The sequence below is a fragment of the Oncorhynchus gorbuscha genome, linkage group LG17 (genome assembly GCF_021184085.1).
Source record: "Oncorhynchus gorbuscha isolate QuinsamMale2020 ecotype Even-year linkage group LG17, OgorEven_v1.0, whole genome shotgun sequence".
NCBI lineage: Eukaryota > Metazoa > Chordata > Actinopteri > Salmoniformes > Salmonidae > Oncorhynchus > Oncorhynchus gorbuscha.
In genome coordinates, this window is record NC_060189.1 from 43,940,842 (window position 1) to 43,959,942 (window position 19,101).

The 19,101-nt window shown below is 45.9% G+C and overlaps 1 protein-coding gene across 1 annotated transcript in view; it reads left to right on the forward strand.

Moving 5' to 3' along the window:
• Nucleotides 1-2,787: 2,787 nt before the first annotated feature.
• crip2 (cysteine-rich protein 2) overlaps nucleotides 2,788-19,101 on the forward strand; it is a 57,079-nt gene continuing 40,765 nt past the window's right edge. The window contains exon 1 of the mRNA XM_046308771.1: nucleotides 2,788-2,937. Within this exon, the coding sequence (XP_046164727.1) occupies nucleotides 2,895-2,937 (43 nt within the window). The 5' untranslated portion in view covers nucleotides 2,788-2,894. The remainder of the gene's footprint in view (nucleotides 2,938-19,101) is intronic.

Here is a 19,101-nt window from a genome sequence, read left to right on the forward strand (position 1 = left end):
ACGCTCTAACCACTAGGAATCACAATCTTACCAATCACCAAGACATAATAGAGGAAGAGGTAGAAGGCATGAAGGATGAAATCAGAGCCACAAATGTGGACCATATCATAAACCATGGTCTGACAATAGAAGAGGCTGGTCGGAGAGTACAGCCTAATGTAAAACAGGTCCACAGTGTCATCAATTGTGCTAACATTCCGTAGGGAAAACAGGTTAACGTGTACTCGTTCTTTACTTTTGGTACAGCATTTCATTCACAACAGTACAGCAACTATTGTAAAGGTAAAGGCAAGTCTGAAAATCACAATGTACTGTAAGATATGTATGAGGAATATACAGTAATACAGCACATTTTGAATGCAATATATTATCTGTAACATGATCTATTTGTGAATTCTACATGTCATATATAGGACTGCACAACGACCTCATGCTGGTGGCAGAACAGCAGTATTCAGCCATCAGCAAGAACAAGACATTTGCAACATGGTCATAGCCAACAATTCCATCAGGCTAAGAGAGATTTTTTTAAATATATTTTTTTATTTAACCTTTATTTACCTTTGCAAGTCAGTTAAGAAAAACATCTTATTTACAATGACGACCTACCAAAAGGCAAAAGGCCTCCTGCGGGGACGGGGACCTGGGATTAAAATAAATAAATACAATATAAATATAGGACAAAAACACATCACAACAAGAGACACAACAGAACACTACATAAAGAGAGACCTAAAGATAACAACATAACATGGTAGCAACACATGACAACACAGCATGGTAGCAACACAACATAACAACAACATGGCAGCAACACAACATGGTAGCAGCACAAAACATGGTACAAACATGATTGGGCACAGACAACAGCACAAAGGGCAAGACGGTAGAGACAACAATACATCACACAAAGCAGCCACAACTATCAGTAAGTGTCCATGATTGAGTCTTTGAATGAAGAGATTGAGATAGAACTGTCCAGTTTGAGTGTTTGTTGCAGCTCGTTCCAGTCGCCAGCTGCAGCAAACTGAAAAGAGGAGCCACCCAGGGATGTGTGTGTTTTGGGGACCTTGAATTTTTTTTTAATGACTATGAAACAATTCTACAAGGTGCCATTTGAGAGGAATAGTGACAGAATGAAGGAGCTGTGGTACCAGTATGTCCAGGTAAAACATTGGTGTGAACATGGTATATTGTAATGGGAGTTCTATTGTACTTCAATGATGCCTGTATATACTTCTTGAAGTTGTAGATACCCATAAGAGAAGAAAACATTTATTCTTTACTAAATTGTCTGATTCTAGAATAGACTATGCAAAACTAACTTTATATTTTATTTCTGTGTTACTATATAGAGAATAATGGAGCTGGAAGGACATGAAATGACTCGCGTTTTTGTGGAGAGGCTGGGTTCAATCTGGCCAAAGGCAGGAGATGTGGCCACAATGTCATCGGACACCAAGCCACAATTGCCACACCAGGCCAACGTGGGGACAATATTACAATGTGTGCTGCCGTTTCTGAGAATGGTGTGAGCACACATATTCCACACATTGGGCCCTATAACACCCAACTTCTCCTGGTCTTCCTAAATACACTTTACAGAGACCTAATAACAGAACACGAAAGAGGTTTAGTTAGACCAGATTTGACAAATTATGTAATTGTGTGGGGTAATGTCAGCTTCCACCAAACCAACATTGTTAGGGAATGGTTTGCTGCGTATGAAAGGATAACAGCGGAGTTCCTTCCACTATACTCCCCATTCCTGAATCCAATAAAAGAGTTTTGTTTAGTATAGAGGTGGAAAGTATATGACTATCGGGCACACTTCATTTGAATTTTGGAGGCATTGGCCAATTTACTGACACAATAACTAGGTTTTGAAGCATGAATTAAATGTTTCGAGTGAGTTACTACATTTTGCAGACATGCAATAGAGTTGTGATGTCCCATGAAACAGTTGTGACAATTGCACTTACAGTTTAGAGAATGTTAAGACTGTTTCAAAAAATGAACCAAAGTGATTGAGAAAAACTGTAAATCCCCTTCCCCTCAATTTCCTCTCTTTCTCCAACCCCCTTCTCTCCTTTCTGCTGATTGTCTTGCGCCGAGCCAGATTTTGTACTGCAGCTGAATGAGCCGAACATACACCTGGATGCAACCACAGCAAAGTGAGGGACAGACAGCCTGATGGTTGGAACAAGGAGGCTTTTAAAAATAGTGAGCTCAGAGATCAGATGAACTAGTGGTACTAATATTCTGGGAAACTCAGAGCTCTGAGAAATAGCTTCTGGAGAATGTGTGTTTATGTGTGTGAGTGTCAGTTCTTGGGCTGGAACTTGCAGAATGTGACCCATGTGTACAATGTGTGTGTGTTTCCCTCTTCTCCCTATAACATGTTTTTCAGTGTGGAGTTTACATTGAACCGTCAAATGTCAAGGCACCATCATGAGATAAATGATTATACTATATTAGCCCCCATCTCTCTCCATGGCCATTCAATCAGCCAGATAACTGATTTCAAATGTCAACGTCTGCCATTATCACGCACGCCCGTAGAAATTCCTACTCCTCTTCAGTGAAAGAGCGCATTGTGAATCAAACAAACACTGCCTACTCGCCGAGTTGAGAAAAAAAAGAAGGGGTAAAAGGATAGCAGAAAGTGGGTGGTTGAGTCAGTGGCTGAGCGCTCCCGTCCCACTCCGTAGACATCACCGTGCTCTACCGACTCCCGCCGGATCAGTGACTGACCGCGCGCTGGACCAAAGAAGTGAGGCGCGAGAGGCGGGGTTTATGCAAATGAGGCGCAGTGAGGAGACGCTCGAGCTTCAGCGAGGCACTTTGTGACCACCACTTCATATGATCTTTCGTCGATATAAAATCATCGCAACATGGCTTCAAAGTGCCCCAAGTGTGACAAGACTGTGTATTTTGGTAAGTTACTTGAATTTCCTGACTCTACTCTAGTTTGTGCACATGGTTCGTTGAGATTTATTCGCGAAATGACACCCGTGGGAAAGGATGCAAAGACCGTAACCTGCCACAGCTAGGCTAGCCACGTTATTATGTAGGGCATGTCCTTACCCAAAATCACGACATTTGTGTTTAGGCCTACAAGTTGGCACAGTTTGGCATTGTTTTACAATAGCTAGCTAACGTTACTGTCATCGTTACTAATTATCAAGGAGGACCAGCTTATCTAAGTAGTAGTAAGTCTCTGCTTTGTTGTCAAAAAATAACTAACGCTAGATAATATATCAAGTAAGTTAAATGACTGGATTTGTAAATGTACTATACTCAATAGATGATTTTCTAAATCCTACATGGTCCTTTAGTGTTCAGCATGGCACGTTCCTGACAATCCTAAGGTTTAGAACAACAGTTTAGTGGACACATCCTATGCAGTGTAAATACTGGAGTGATAGTAGAGGATTGGACTAGCTAACGTTAGTGTCTGAAGAACATCCATTCAATCTCACAATAACATCCTTGCCAAAATATGGGACATTTGTATGTATGCATTAAAATGTTTTTACATTTTTTTAAATCCTAAAATATTAGATGAATCGCTCAGTTGACACAGAACTAGGTCATAGCAGTAGTACATTTGTTGTGCTTGGGATATATACGCCTATGGCAGCTTTGGAGTTTGCCGCTCAGTCAGTGTCCTTGCTCACTCACTCAGTGCCAAGTGTGTGATAATGCCATATGCTGAAAATACTCAATATGAAGGGAGGCAGTGTAGCCTAATTTGGTGGTCAAGCTGTTTCAGATGTACCAAACCTGCTGTTCTGTCAACCATATAATATGCCCAGTCTGGACCACAAAGATATCAAAAAACTACTTTGGCAGTGTAGAACTGTGATTTACACACACGTTTGTCATGATTAAATCAATCACCTGATCGACGTGTGTGTGCTTGTGTTTTGCTGTCATCATGGAAAAAAACACAGTTATTCCTGGCTAGTTCACATCCTATCTCTAACTACATCACACACACACGCTCCATCTAGAACAGTGCTTGAACTGGTCATGGGTTCCAAATCAATTATGTGGACACGCCTGTTATATAATAACAGGCAGTGCACATGGCAGCTGCTCCTCATCCTATGGGCCAATAGGGCTGTGACGGGCATGGCATTTTGGATGACAGTTACTGGTTTCATCACGTTGTAGAGTCCATGTTACCTCAGAAATGGACTCAACAGCACAAACGCCCGGGCCTCCTGTCGTCAGTCAGTTGTGCGTTCCTCACAGCACCAACAAAAACTTTTTTTTAAAAACGTTTATGACTGTTATTTTATTTTCATGACGGTCTTCATCCAAAACCGTCGGTTATACGGTAATTGTGCCAGCCACACTCCCTCAAGTCAGACAACTAGAAGCATACGGGTGTAGGATCTTCATTTGAGCCAGTTTGCTGGAAATGTTCTTTATTATGTGAATTGTAATTAATGGTCATTTTTGTAGGGCTGATACATTTTTTGGGAAGGGAAAATCAAATTACAAACGTCAGAAGACTTTTTAAAACCTCAAATACACTGGAACAGTGGTCACCAAGTGGTTGTTTCAAGTGCACTATAGGCCTACCGCTGGCCAATCCGATGGCTCAGATTAACGTGTCTGCAGTAGCGTGCCAGGCTTGAAAGAAAGCTACAGCAAAGTTTATACTGTGATATCTCAAACCTTTTAAAACTCATGACTAGAGAGACTGTCAACGAACACAGCAAAGTGCTGCTGTTTTTATGACTGAGTTCATGTTTAAGTTCTTACTCAACACTGTCAACATTTTTTATTCAACACTTTTCTAGGCTATTAAAATGTGCGTTCTTCCAACACTGCAGCAGTAATGAATGAGTAGGAAAGTGTAGCTATAGGCTTGCATTGTTATCATTAGAGGCTTGGGTCTTTATTAATATCGGGGAATATAGTTCGTAGGAGTAACAACATGAATTTGTGCATGAGGCAGGAATAATGCGGTGCGACTTGAGTTTCGCCATCAGCTGGAAGAAGGTGACACTTTTTGGTCCGTGGAGGGAGGAAAGGGAGAACGGAGGGATGTTGAGAGGCGGACCCTCAGTCTGCTGCTCTCTCCCTCACTCCTCTGAGACTGAACATCAGATGAAGGCACCATCTGCCCAGTAAAGTATTTAAATGTATGCAAGTAATACAACAACGGATATATTACCGGTGTGATCATATAGCCTAGCTCAAATTTTTACATATATAAAAAAACAAAAAATGCTCTGAACAACAATGCATTGGCAGTGCAATTCAAGCAAAGCCAATATGAGGTGCTAATATATTGGTCTTAAATCTGAGCAGTACATCTCGGCTTGCATTTTGACTTAGAAAGTGATTTTGACTTAGAAAAGGTTGGTGACCACTGCACCACAAACTTCAAATGTACTGTCATGTTTGTCATTCATTGTCATGTCTTGTCCCTGTGCTCCCCATGCTATTCGTTTCCCTCTGCTGGTCTTGTTTGGTTCTATCCTTCTCTCTCCCCCCTCCCTCTCTCACTCTCTCGCTCTCTCTTCTCTCTGTCGTTCCGTTCCTGCTCCCAGCTGTTCCTATTCCCCTAATCATCATTTAGTCTTTCCACACCTGTTCCCGATCCTTTCCCCTGATTAGACTCCCTATTTATTCCTTTGTGATCCGTTCCTGTTCCGTCGGTTCCTTGTTTTGTATTCCATGCTGTAATTGCGTTTCGCCCTGTCCTGTCGTGTTTTTTGCCGTGATTGTGTATCACCCTGTCCTGTCGTGTTTTGTGCCTTCTTCAGACGCTGCGTGTGAGCAGGTGTCTCAGTTGACTACGGCCTGCGCCTACCCGGGCGACCTGCAGTCTGTGGCCGCTTCTCCAGTTGTTTTCCCCTCTACTATCTAGAGGATTTCAGTTATTCGGTTTTGAGCATTAATAAACTCTGTTTCTGTTAAGTCGCGTTTGGGTCCTCCTTCACCTGCATAACAGAAGGAACCGACCAAAGAATGGACCCAGCGACTTCAGACGCTCGTTACACTGTCGTCGAGATCCAAGGAGCCATGCTCGGCAGACACGAGCAGGAATTGTCTGCTGCTCGCCATGCCGTGGAGAACCTGGCCGCTCAGGTTTCCGACCTCTCTGGACAGTTCCAGAGTCTACGTCTCGTGCCACCTGTTACTCCCTGGCCTGCCGAGCCTCCTGAACCCAGGGTTAATAACCCACCTTGCTACTCCGGGCAGCCCACTGAGTGCCGCTCCTTTCTCACGCAGTGTGAGATTGTGTTCTCTCTCAACCCCACACATACTCTAGAGAGAGAGCTCGGGTTGCTTTCGTCATTTCACTCCTTACTGGCCGGGCTCGAGAATGGGGCACAGCTATCTGGGAGGCAAGGGCTGATTGCTCTAACAGATTCCAGAACTTTAAAGAGGAGATGATTCGGGTTTTTGACCGTTCAGTTTTTGGTGAGGAGGCTTCTAGGGCCCTGGCTTCCTTATGCCAAGGTGAACGGTCCATAACGGATTATTCCATTGAGTTTCGCACTCTTGCTGCCTCTAGTGAGTGGAACGAGCCGGCGCTGCTCGCTCGTTTTCTGGAGGGACTCCACGCAGTGGTTAAGGATGAGATTCTCTCCCGGGAGGTTCCTTCAGATGTGGACTCCTTGATTGCTCTCGCCATCCGCATAGAACGACGGGTAGATCTTCGTCACCGGGCTCGTGGAAGAGAGCTCGCATCAACGGTGTTTCCCTGCTCCGCATCGCAACCATCTCCCTCTGGCTTTGAGACTGAGCCCATGCAGCTGGGAGGGATTCGCATCTCGAATAAGGAGAGGGAACAGAGGATCACCAACCGCCTGTGCCTCTATTGCGGAGTTGCTGGACATTTTGTTATTTCATGTCCAGTAAGAGGCCAGAGCCCATCAGTAAGCGGAGGGCTACTGGTGAGCGCTACTACTCAGGTCCCTTCATCTAGATCTTGTACTACTATGTCGGTCCATCTACGCTGGACCGGTTCGGGTGCTACATGCAGTGCTTTGATTGACTCTGGGGCTCAGGGTTGTTTCATGGACGAAGCATGGGCTCGGAAACATAACATTCCTTTCAGACCGTTAGACAGGCCTACGCCCATGTTTGCCTTAGATGGTAGTCATCTTCCCAGTATCAAATTTGAGACACTACCTTTAACTCTCACAGTATCTGGTAACCACAGTGAGACTATGTCTTTTTTGATTTTCCGTTCACCGTTTACACCTGTTGTTTTGGGTCACCCCTGGCTTGTATGTCATAATCCTTCTATTAATTGGTCTAGTAATTCTATCCTATCCTGGAACGTTTCTTGTCATGTGAAGTGTTTAATGTCTGCCATCCCTCCCATTTCTTCTGTCCCTACTTCTCAGGAGGAACCTGGCGATTTGACAGGAGTGCCGGAGGAATATCATGATCTGCGCACGGTCTTCAGTCGGTCCCGAGCCAACTCCCTTCCTCCTCACCGGTCGTATGATTGTAGTATTGATCTCCTTCCGGGGACCACTCCTCCTCGAGGTAGACTATACTCTCTGTCGGCTCCCGAACGTAAGGCTCTCGAGGATTATTTGTCTGTGTCTCTTGACGCCGGTACCATAGTGCCTTCTTCCTCTCCGGCCGGGGCGGGGTTCTTTTTTGTTAAGAAGAAGGACGGTACTCTGCGCCCCTGCGTGGATTATCGAGGGCTGAATGACATAACGGTTAAGAATCGTTATCCGCTTCCCCTTATGTCATCAGCCTTCGAGATTCTGCAGGGAGCCAGGTGCTTTACTAAGTTGGACCTTCGTAACGCTTACCATCTCGTGCGCATCAGAGAGGGGGGACGAGTGGAAAACGGCGTTTAATACTCCGTTAGGGCATTTTGAGTACCGGGTTCTGCCGTTCGGTCTCGCCAATGCGCCAGCTGTTTTTCAGGCATTAGTTAATGATGTTCTGAGAGACATGCTGAACATTTTTGTTTTTGTCTATCTTGACGATATCCTGATTTTTCTCCGTCACTCGAGATTCATGTTCAGCACGTTCGACGTGTTCTACAGCGCCTTTTAGAGAATTGTCTCTACGTAAAGGCTGAGAAGTGCTCTTTTCATGTCTCCTCCGTTACTTTTCTCGGTTCCGTTATTTCCGCTGAAGGCATTCAGATGGATTCCGCTAAGGTCCAAGCTGTCAGTGATTGGCCCGTTCCAAGGTCACGTGTCGAGTTGCAGCGCTTCTTAGGTTTCGCTAATTTCTATCGGCGTTTCATTCGTAATTTCGGTCAAGTTGCTGCCCCTCTCACAGCTCTTACTTCTGTCAAGACGTGTTTTAAGTGGTCCGGTTCCGCCCAGGGAGCTTTTGATCTTCTAAGAGAACGTTTTACGTCCGCTCCTATCCTCGTTACTCCTGACGTCACTAGACAATTCATTGTCGAGGTTGACGCTTCAGAGGTAGGCGTGGGAGCCATTCTATCCCAGCGCTCCCAGTCTGACGATAAGGTTCATCCTTGCGCTTATTTTTCTCATCGCCTGTCGCCATCTGAGCGCAACTATGATGTGGGTAACCGTGAACTGCTCGCCATCCGCTTAGCCCTAGGCGAATGGCGACAGTGGTTGGAGGGCGACCGTTCCTTTTGTCGTTTGGACAGACCATAAGAACCTTGAGTACATCCGTTCTGCCAAACGACTTAATGCCCGTCAAGCTCGTTGGGCGTTGTTTTTCGCTCGTTTCGAGTTTGTGATTTCTTACCGTCCGGGTAGCAAGAACACCAAGCCTGATGCCTTATCCCGTCTGTTTAGTTCTTCTGTGGCTTCTACTGATCCCGAGGGATTCTTCCTTATGGGCGTGTTGTCGGGTTAACAGTCTGGGGAATTGAAAGACAGGTTAAGCAAGCACTCACGCACACTGCGTCGCCGCGCGCTTGTCCTAGTAACCTCCTTTTCGTTCCTGTTTCCACTCGTCTGGCTGTTCTTCAGTGGGCTCACTCTGCCAAGTTAGCGGGTCATCCCGGTGTTCGAGGCACTCTTGCGTCTATTCGCCAGCGCTTTTGGTGGCCGACTCAGGAGCGTGACACGCGCCGTTTCGTGGCTGCCTGTTCGGACTGCGCGCAGACTAAGTCGGGTAACTCTCCTCCTGCCGGTCGTCTCAGACCGCTCCCCATTCCTTCTCGACCATGGTCTCACATTGCCTTAGACTTCATTACCGGTCTGCCTTTGTCTGCGGGGAAGACTGTGATTCTGACGGTTGTCGATAGGTTCTCTAAGGCGGCACATTTCATTCCCCTCGCTAAACTTCCTTCCGCTAAGGAGACGGCACAAATCATTATTGAGAATGTATTCAGAATTCATGGCCTCCCGTTAGACGCCGTTTCAGACAGAGGTCCGCAATTCACGTCACAGTTTTGGAGGGAGTTCTGTCGTTTGATTGGTGCGTCCGTCAGTCTCTCTTCCGGGTTTCATCCCCAGTCTAACGGTCAAGCAGAGAGGGCCAATCAGACGATTGGTCGCATACTACGCAGCCTTTCTTTCAGGAACCCTGCGTCTTGGGCAGAACAGCTCCCCTGGGCAGAATACGCTCACAATTCGCTTCCTTCGTCTGCTACCGGGTTATCTCCGTTTCAGAGTAGTCTGGGTTACCAGCCTCCTCTGTTCTCATCCCAGCTTGCCGAGTCCAGCGTTCCCTCCGCTCAAGCGTTTGTCCAACGTTGTGAGCGCACCTGGAGGAGGGTGAGGTCTGCACTTTGCCGTTACAGGGCACAGACGGTGAGAGCCGCCAATAAACGCAGGATTAAGAGTCCAAGGTATTGTTGCGGCCAGAGAGTGTGGCTTTCCACTCGCAACCTTCCTCTTACGACAGCTTCTCGTAAGTTGACTCCATGGTTCATTGGTCCGTTCCGTGTCTCCCAGGTCGTCAATCCTGTCGCTGTGCGACTGCTTCTTCCGCGACATCTTCGTCGCGTCCATCCTGTCTTCCATGTCTCCTGTGTTAAGCCCTTTCTTCGCACCCCCGTTCGTCTTCCCTCCCCCCCCCGTCCTTGTCGAGAGCGCACCTATTTACAAGGTACATAAAATTATGGACATGCGTTCTCGGGGACGGGGTCACCAATACCTAGTGGATTGGGAGGGTTACGGTCCTGAGGAGAGGAGTTGGGTTCCGTCTCGGGACGTGCTGGACCGTTCGCTCATCGATGATTTCCTCCGTTGCCGCCAGGATTCCTCCTCGAGTGCGCCAGGAGGCGCTCGGTGAGTGGGGGGGTACTGTCATGTTTGTCATTCATTGTCATGTCTTGTCCCTGTGCTCCCCATGCTATTCGTTTCCCTCTGCTGGTCTTGTTTGGTTCTATCCTTCTCTCTCCCCCTCCCTCTCTCACTCTCTCGCTCTCTCTTCTCTCTGTCGTTCCGTTCCTGCTCCCAGCTGTTCCTATTCCCCTAATCATCATTTAGTCTTTCCACACCTGTTCCCGATCCTTTCCCCTGATTAGACTCCCTATTTATTCCTTTGTGATCCGTTCCTGTTCCGTCGGTTCCTTGTTTTGTATTCCATGCTGTAATTGCGTTTCGCCCTGTCCTGTCGTGTTTTTTGCCGTGATTGTGTATCACCCTGTCCTGTCGTGTTTTGTGCCTTCTTCAGACGCTGCGTGTGAGCAGGTGTCTCAGTTGACTACGGCCTGCGCCTACCCGAAGCGACCTGCAGTCTGTGGCCGCTTCTCCAGTTGTTTTCCCCTCTACTATCTAGAGGATTTCAGTTATTCGGTTTTGAGCATTAATAAACTCTGTTTCTGTTAAGTCGCGTTTGGGTCCTCCTTCACCTGCATAACATGTACTGCATTGCAGGAAGGTTCTTCTGCGAAAGTGTGATCAAATTAACATCTTACATCTGTACTGCAGGCAAATAAGAATTGAGATGAGAACCAAGTAATACATTAATACTGGCATTTTTCTAATCTTAGCAGTAATTGATTACTCCCCATTTATTTATACATTTTTTTATGTAACACACACAAACAGGGAAACAGACAGACACACACAATGCGAGCACACAGGGGAAGGGAAACAGCCTATTGAAGTTATTTTTACTGGGACTGCGTGTGGTGGGGTGAAGTGTTCACATCACAGTTGGGTGGAGTGCTGCCTCCTGCCTGGAGCATGCAAGTTTATCTGAAGTGCAGAATGGGGTTGGTGCTGGGGTTATGTGAACAACTGATGCTGGGGTTATGTGAACAACTGATGCTGGGGCTATGTGAATAGTTTTTTTTTTTTTTTTTTTAATGTAACCTTTATTTAACTAGGTAAGTCAGTTAAGAACAAATTCTTATTTACAATGACGGCCTAGGAACAATGGGTTAACTGCCTTGTTCAGGGGAAAAACAATAGATTTCTACCTTGTCAGCTCGGGGATTCGATCTAGCAACCTTTCAGTTACTGACCCAACACTCTAGGCTACCTGCCACCCCATGTAGAGGATATGTGAACACAACAGTTGATTCTGGGGATACAGTAGCTGTAACTGACAGCAGTCAGTCAGTGACTAGCCTCAGTGGTTTGCTTCAGAAGTCAGAATGGGAGAGTGGGTGAGTGAGTGAGTGAGTGAGTGAGTAACTAACTATAGCAGGGATGGGCAATGGGGGTGGGGGCCACAACAAATCTGAACTCACCATGAGGGTTTGCAGTGGCTTGCTAATTATTACAAGTTTAGATAGCTGGCTAGACTAACTTACCTATTTTAAAAAAAAATGTTTGCTGACATGGGCTAATTGAGTGACTGTCAATTAACTGCTGATGCAAAAAAATTTTTATAAATTGCACCTTGTGTATTCTACTATTCTAACTCTCAGCATCAAGTTAAGACCCCGACCTAATAACCCAACCCAAAACATTTAGGGATTGTTCTTATTTGGGAGCGGGGACAGGTAAAATTGATCCGCAGGCCTACAAAAGCTCCACGGGCCTATTGATCTGCGGACCTACAAAAAGTAACAGTTTTACTGGGAATAGTTCACGCTGTGGCTAGTCAGAACAGTCAGTGATGAGACTTGTGTGGTTTTGTCTGCATCATAAGTGATTATTGGAGATTATACAACGGGTGGGTTTAATCCTGAATGCTGATTGGTTAAAACTGCATTCCAGCCAGTGTCTATTCCACAAGGTACCACCGGCTAAATCTATGACATTAAAATGCCTCTTTACTCTGTTCCATCTGACTGTGCAATCCACTGTCTCATCAGCCCAGCCAGGCAAGTTATAAACTTAATCTCTTCTTTAAAAATCATCTAGACATGATGAATTTTCGTTTTAGACTAACATTTCGTTTTCAACAGCAGAGATATTTATAAACCTTGCAGTCTGTCTCCCCGACATTTGCAACATTGTTTCAGTATTCAAATTCGATCTCCAGCTGTCCCATAGTAATGAAAGAGTCGGGACGAGACAGAAAGGCAGGCAGGATTTCTCAGCCAGTTGAAGTCATGAATCAGCTAGCATCATTTTTATGGATATATACAGTGCCTTCGGGAAGTATTCAGACCTCTTGACTTTTTCCACATTTTATTACGTTACAGCCTTTATTCTAAAATTGATTAGCAATCTACACACAAAAACCCATAAAGACAAAGCGAACACAGGTTTTTAGAAAATTATAAAAACAGAAATACCTTATTTACATAAGTATTCAGACCCTTTGTTATGAGACTTGAAATTGAGCTCAGGTGCATCCTGTTTCCTTTGATCCATCCTTGAGATGTTTCTACAACTTGATTGGAGACCAGCTGTGGTAAATTCAATTAATTGGACATGACACCTGTCTGTATAAGGTCCCACAGTTGACAGTGCATGTCAGAGCAAAAACCAAGCCATGAGGTAGAAGGAGTTGTCCATAGAGCTCCGAGAGGCACAGATTGTGTTGATGTACAGATCTGGGGAAGGGTACCAAAACATTTCTGTAACATTGAAGGTCCCCAAGAACACAGTGACCTCCATCATTCTTAAATGAAAGATGTTTGGAACCACCAAGACTCTTCCTAGGGCAGAAGGGCCTTGGTCAGGGAGGTGACCAACAACCCGATGGTCACTCTGACAGAGCTCTAGGGTTCCTCTGTGGAGATGGGAGAACCTTTCAGAAGGATAACCATCTCTGCAGCACTCCACCAATCAGGCCTTTATGGGAGAGTGGCCAGACGGAAGCCACTCCTCAGTAAAAGGCACATGACAACCCACTTGGAGTTTGCTTAAAGGCACCTAAATACTCTCGGGACCATGAGAAACAAAATTCTCTGGTCTGATGAAACCAAGATTGAAGTCTTTGGTCTGAATGCCAAGTGTCAAGTCTTGAGGAAACCTGGCACCATCCCCATGGTGAAGCAAGGTGGTGGCAGCATTATGCTGTGGGGATGTTTTTCAGTGGCAGGGACTGGGAGACTAGTCAGGATCAAGGCAAAGATGAACAGAGCAAAGGACAGAGATCCTTGATTAGAACTTGCTCCAGAGCGCTCGGGACCTCAGACTGGGGGCGACGGTTCACCTTCCAACAGGACAACAACCCTAAGCACACTGCCAAGACAACGCAGGAGTGGCTTCGGAATGTCCTTGAGTTGCCCGGCCAGAGGCCGAACATTACATTTACATTTACATTTAAGTCATTTAGCAGACGCTCTTATCCAGAGCGACTTACAAATTGGTGCATTCACCTTATGACATCCAGTGGAACAGTCACTTTACAATAGTGCATCTAAATCTTAAAGGGGGGTGAGAGGGATTACTTATCCTATCCTAGGTATTCCTTAAAGAGGTGGGGTTTCAGGTGTCTCCGGAAGGTGGTGATTGACTCCGCTTTCCTGGCGTTGTGAGGGAGTTTGTTCCACCATTGGGGGGCCAGAGCAGCGAACAGTTTTGACTGGGCTGAGCGGGAGCTGTACTTCCTCAGTGGTAGGGAGGCGAGCAGGCCAGAGGTGGATGAACGCAGTGCCCTTGTTTGGGTGTAGGGCCTGATCAGAGCCTGGAGGTACTGAGGTGCCGTTCCCCTCACAGCTCCGTAGGCAAGCACCATGGTCTTGTAGCGGATGCGAGCTTCAACTGGAAGCCAGTGGAGAGAGCGGAGGAGCGGGGTGACGTGAGAGAACTTGGGAAGGTTGAACACCAGACGGGCTGCGGCGTTCTGGATGAGTTGTAGGGGTTTAATGGCACAGGCAGGGAGCCCAGCCAACAGCGAGTTGCAGTAATCCAGACGGGAGATGACAAGTGCCTGGATTAGGACCTGCGCCGCTTCCTGTGTGAGGCAGGGTCGTACTCTGCGGATGTTGTAGAGCATGAACCTACAGGAACGGGCCACCGCCTTGATGTTAGTTGAGAACGACAGGGTGTTGTCCAGGATCACGCCAAGGTTCTTAGCGCTCTGGGAGGAGGACACAATGGAGTTGTCAACCGTGATGGCGAGATCATGGAACGGGCAGTCCTTCCCCGGGAGGAAGAGCAGCTCCATCTTGCCGAGGTTCAGCTTGAGGTGGTGATCCGTCATCCACACTGATATGTCTGCCAGACATGCAGAGATGCGATTCACCACCTGGTCATCAGAAGGGGGAAAGGAGAAGATTAATTGTGTGTCGTCTGCATAGCAATGATAGGAGAGACCATGTGAGGTTATGACAGAGCCAAGTGACTTGGTGTATAGCGAGAATAGGAGAGGGCCTAGAACAGAGCCCTGGGGGACACCAGTGGTGAGAGCGCGTGGTGAGGAGACAGATTCTCGCCACGCCACCTGGTAGGAGCGACCTGTCAGGTAGGACGCAATCCAAGCGTGGGCCGCGCCGGAGATGCCCAACTCGGAGAGGGTGGAGAGGAGTTTCTGATGGTTCACAGTATCGAAGGCAGCCGATAGGTCTAGAAGGATGAGAGCAGAGGAGAGAGTTAGCTATAGCAGTGCGGAGCGCCTCCGTGATACAGAGAAGAGCAGTCTCAGTTGAATGACTAGTCTTGAAACCTGACTGATTTGGATCAAGAAGGTCATTCTGAGAGAGATAGCGGGAGAGCTGGCCAAGGACGGCACGTTCAAGAGTTTTGGAGAGAAAAGAAAGAAGGATACTGGTCTGTAGTTGTTGACATCGGAGGGATCGAGTGTAGGTTTTCTCAGAAGGGGTGCAACTCTCGCTCTCTTGAAGACGGAAGGGACGTAGCCAGCGGTCAGGGATGAGTTGATGAGCGAGGTGAGGTAGGGGAGAAGGTCTCCGGAAATGGTCTGGAGAAGAGAGGAGGGGATAGGGTCAAGCGGGCAGGTTGTTGGGCGGCCGGCCGTCACAAGACGAGAGATTTCATCTGGAGAGAGAGGGGAGAAAGAGGTCAGAGCACAGGGTAGGGCAGTGTGAGCAGAACCAGCGGTGTCGTTTGACTTAGCAAACGAGGATCGGATGTCGTCGACCTTCTTTTCAAAATGGTTGACGAAGTCATCTGCAGAGAGGGAGGGGGGGGAGGATTCAGGAGGGAGGAGAAGGTGGCAAAGAGCTTCCTAGGGTTAGAGGCAGATGCTTGGAATTTAGAGTGGTAGAAAGTGGCTTTAGCAGCAGAGACAGAGGAGGAAAATGTAGAGAGGAGGGAGTGAAAGGATGCCAGATCCGCAGGGAGGCGAGTTTTCCTCCATTTCCGCTCGGCTGCCCGGAGCCATGTTCTGTGAGCTCGCAATGAATCATCAAGCCACGGAACTTGAACCCGATCGAACATCCCTGGAGATAATTGAAAATAGTTGTGCAGCAACGCTCCCTATCCAACCTGACAGAGCTTGGGAGGATCTGCAGAGAAGAATGGGAGAAACTCAAATACAGGTGTGCCAATCTTGTAGTGCCATACCAAAGAAGACTCAAGGCTGTAATTGCTGCCAAAGGTGCTTTAACAAAGTACTGAGTAAAGGGTCTGAATACTTATGTAATGGTGATATTTCCGTTTTTTATTTGTAATACATTTGCTAAAATTTCTAAAAAAAACTATTTTTGCTTTGTCATTATGGGGTATTGTGTATAGATTGATGAGGGGAAAAAACGATTGAATCCATTTTAGAATAAGGCTGTAAAATAACAAAATGTGAAAAAATAAGGGATGTGAATACTTTCCGAAGGCACTGTACAAAGACATGTAAATTGAAAACGGGTAAAACGAAATGAAGTGCAACTAGTTTGTTGTCTTTCTTGCTGCAGTTTGAGGTGATTGTGTTAGCTGTGTTGTTGGCTACATCCTCTGAACAACAGTGTCCTGATGACTGAGCACATTCTCAGGCGGAATCGCACCTCATTAGCACCTCATTAGCTCATTGTTATGGATGTATCCAAATACAGCTTTAAAAAATTAAAATGTGGCTACGTTGCTGTTATTCTGGCTGCACTTTTTGACATGACTGTAAGTTAGTCGTAAGAACATTGCCAGCCAGTATGTCAATTGACAATTTAGAATGAACGACTGGATCGCGTCCATAGATACAGGACAAAAAGACTGAACATCTGGGTCGCGTCTCTGGCAACCAAACCGATAGAACGAACGACCAGCCAGCTTGGGTAGCAACCCTAGATTTGTGTCGGGATTGTATTTTGTGGAAGGATGAAATCGTATGAATAAATGAATTAAAATATGAAAATATGTTAATCATTGTTTAAATATTTTGGTAACCCATTGTATAAAAATTATAATGCTCTCGAAGTCAGTGTTTGGAGGGTATATTGGCATTCTCCTAACACCCGTGCCACTATATCCTCCAAACACCAGCTTCTCTGGCATTATCACTTAAGTGAGTAAGTGATGCAGTCTAGTCTGGGCGAGGCAGTTGGAACATCAGGTGGACTTCACAAAGGAATTCTAGAATGCAACTGTGTAGAACGAGCTGGACTTGCTGCCTTGTTACAATACCACCTAGACAACTCTCTTTAACCACCCTACCTGACTCACTTTAGCTGGAAGCGGTTGCTGCTACTGAATGTGCTGCATGGATTCAAGCAGCATGGTGGTTGACATGCGCTTTATCGATTAGGCCTACTATGCACCTTGCGTCCTACTATGGAGAATGGCTATGCCAAAGAAAAATATAAAATCCATTTGGAAAAGGATCATCTTAGCTCAAGCATTTCTACATTGAATTCTATGTTTGCCAGTATATATTTGGCGTTGCCATCTGTAGAAAAGGACCCGCCTTGCCTTGTCCAACCTCGTTGTCCAGTAATTGGCATTGCCCAATATTGGAACAGCGGGCATTTTATCTATACCTATTTCTTTCTTTCATTATTTTTTAAATTCTCTCTCTTTCTTGATACTATATAGACTGTCGTTTTAAACCCTTGGTGGTAAGCCACTGTCTGGAATGGAAACTTTTGCTTCGAAAGGAAGTGTTTTATTATTTTCCATTTGTTCTTTATTGGGCTGCTGTTAGCAGATGGTGACATTTAGTCGCGAGTAACTTAATACACATGTTGACTGTGTTAGTGGCGTTTTAAAGCCTTTACAATCATCTTATTTCAAATGTATTTTTGGTGTTAAATCTCTGCTTAGCTTGTGTCTCTACTTATTCATAGTGTTTCTATCCCATGAAGAGAATCTGTACCAGATTAAAGAATCAAGAGTATAAAGTAGGGTGTTGTTTAGCCTATATTTAGGATTCTCACGAATTTAAGCTAACTTAATGAAATCAAAATACATCCATAATAAAACCTTAGCCCAAGTCTAGGCAGAGAAAGAATGCAGAATGTCCCTTGGGTTAGCCTAGGTCAGGATGACTGCTTCTTCACTCGTTGCCGAGAACTCTTAACTCCCAGAGTGCATGGTGCACATCTGTCAGAAGAGAGTTCTAGTGTTCCAACTGCTGCAGCTCTACCGATGTAAAACTGTATTGGAAATGCACAGGGACTATTGATTGACGTGACTAGGACAGAGACCCACAGGGAATTGTGTTTGTGAGTGCATGCATGGTGGCACGGCTCAGTAAACCAAACGTGGACCTGAAATAGGCTAAGTGGGCCAATATAATGGCAGGCAGCATCACTTGTGCACAGCATGATAAGTGAAAAACTAGGAAGTGAATGATGCTGTGCTGCCATGACTCTATTCTATGTTAAATCTCTCTCTCCATCCCGTAACAATGTGCATATTGCCAAAGCATATAATTCCACACACACAATTCCCTGTGGGTCTCTGTCCTTAAGTGATTCATTTACAATATTAACATAATTGAAATAATTATCATCAAGATTGTCAATGGGACAATCAGGAACAACAATAATCAAGGGTAAAAAAAATCCATACAATGGACAAAAGCAATGGCATAGAGGACATTTGCTGGTTGGTTGTTCTGTCAGACACTGTGCCTTCTTTTATGGCAGGCTGCAATGTAGTGCGCTGCCATCCCACAGCGCTATGCGTCATCCATCAGCAGGATGGGTAGCCTATCCTCATCAGAGAGGTCTTTGAACCTCTCTCTCTCTATCCCTCTACATCTCTTTATCCCTCTCTTTAAAAAAAAATCATACTCTTTCTAAACCCAGGCCTTAAATTCCTCTCCTGAATCTAAATGAGGTGGCAAGGGGAGCGAGGCGGGATGGGGCGAGTGGAGGGGAGTTGATTGACATGGCTTGGTCTTTATTTAAAGCGAGCCTCAAAGTGCCTCCTGCATTATAATGAGTAGCAACACCTCTATTCACACAAGGCTCTTTCTGTCTTTTTCTGTGTATAGTAGCTACATGCAGTTGTCCTTTCAGGTTGCTAGAATACCTTAGTCCTCCTCTGAGAACAGGCTCTCAGGGCAGAAGAGAAGGATACCCTATTTCCCACACCGTAGGCTACACACTCATACACACACTGACAGACACACACTGAAACACACACACCGTACACACACAATCTGCTCTTTCTCCCTGTTCATGGTGGAGGACCCTGTTTACCACTTGGCTGCCCCTGGGGCTGACTGAATGCTCCACATTAGGCCTAGGCTACGTTATGTAATGTAATTTCTTGATTTGGTGCCTCATGTGGCATTGGGTTGCATAATAACCCTCAGAGCCGCTGTGAAACTATAGCTGGTCAAGGAAGGGCCCTGTTGTCTATCTGTATGCCTCTTCCAGTCACAGTTTGATCCTCTAACAGAGATAACACTATTGCGTCCCAA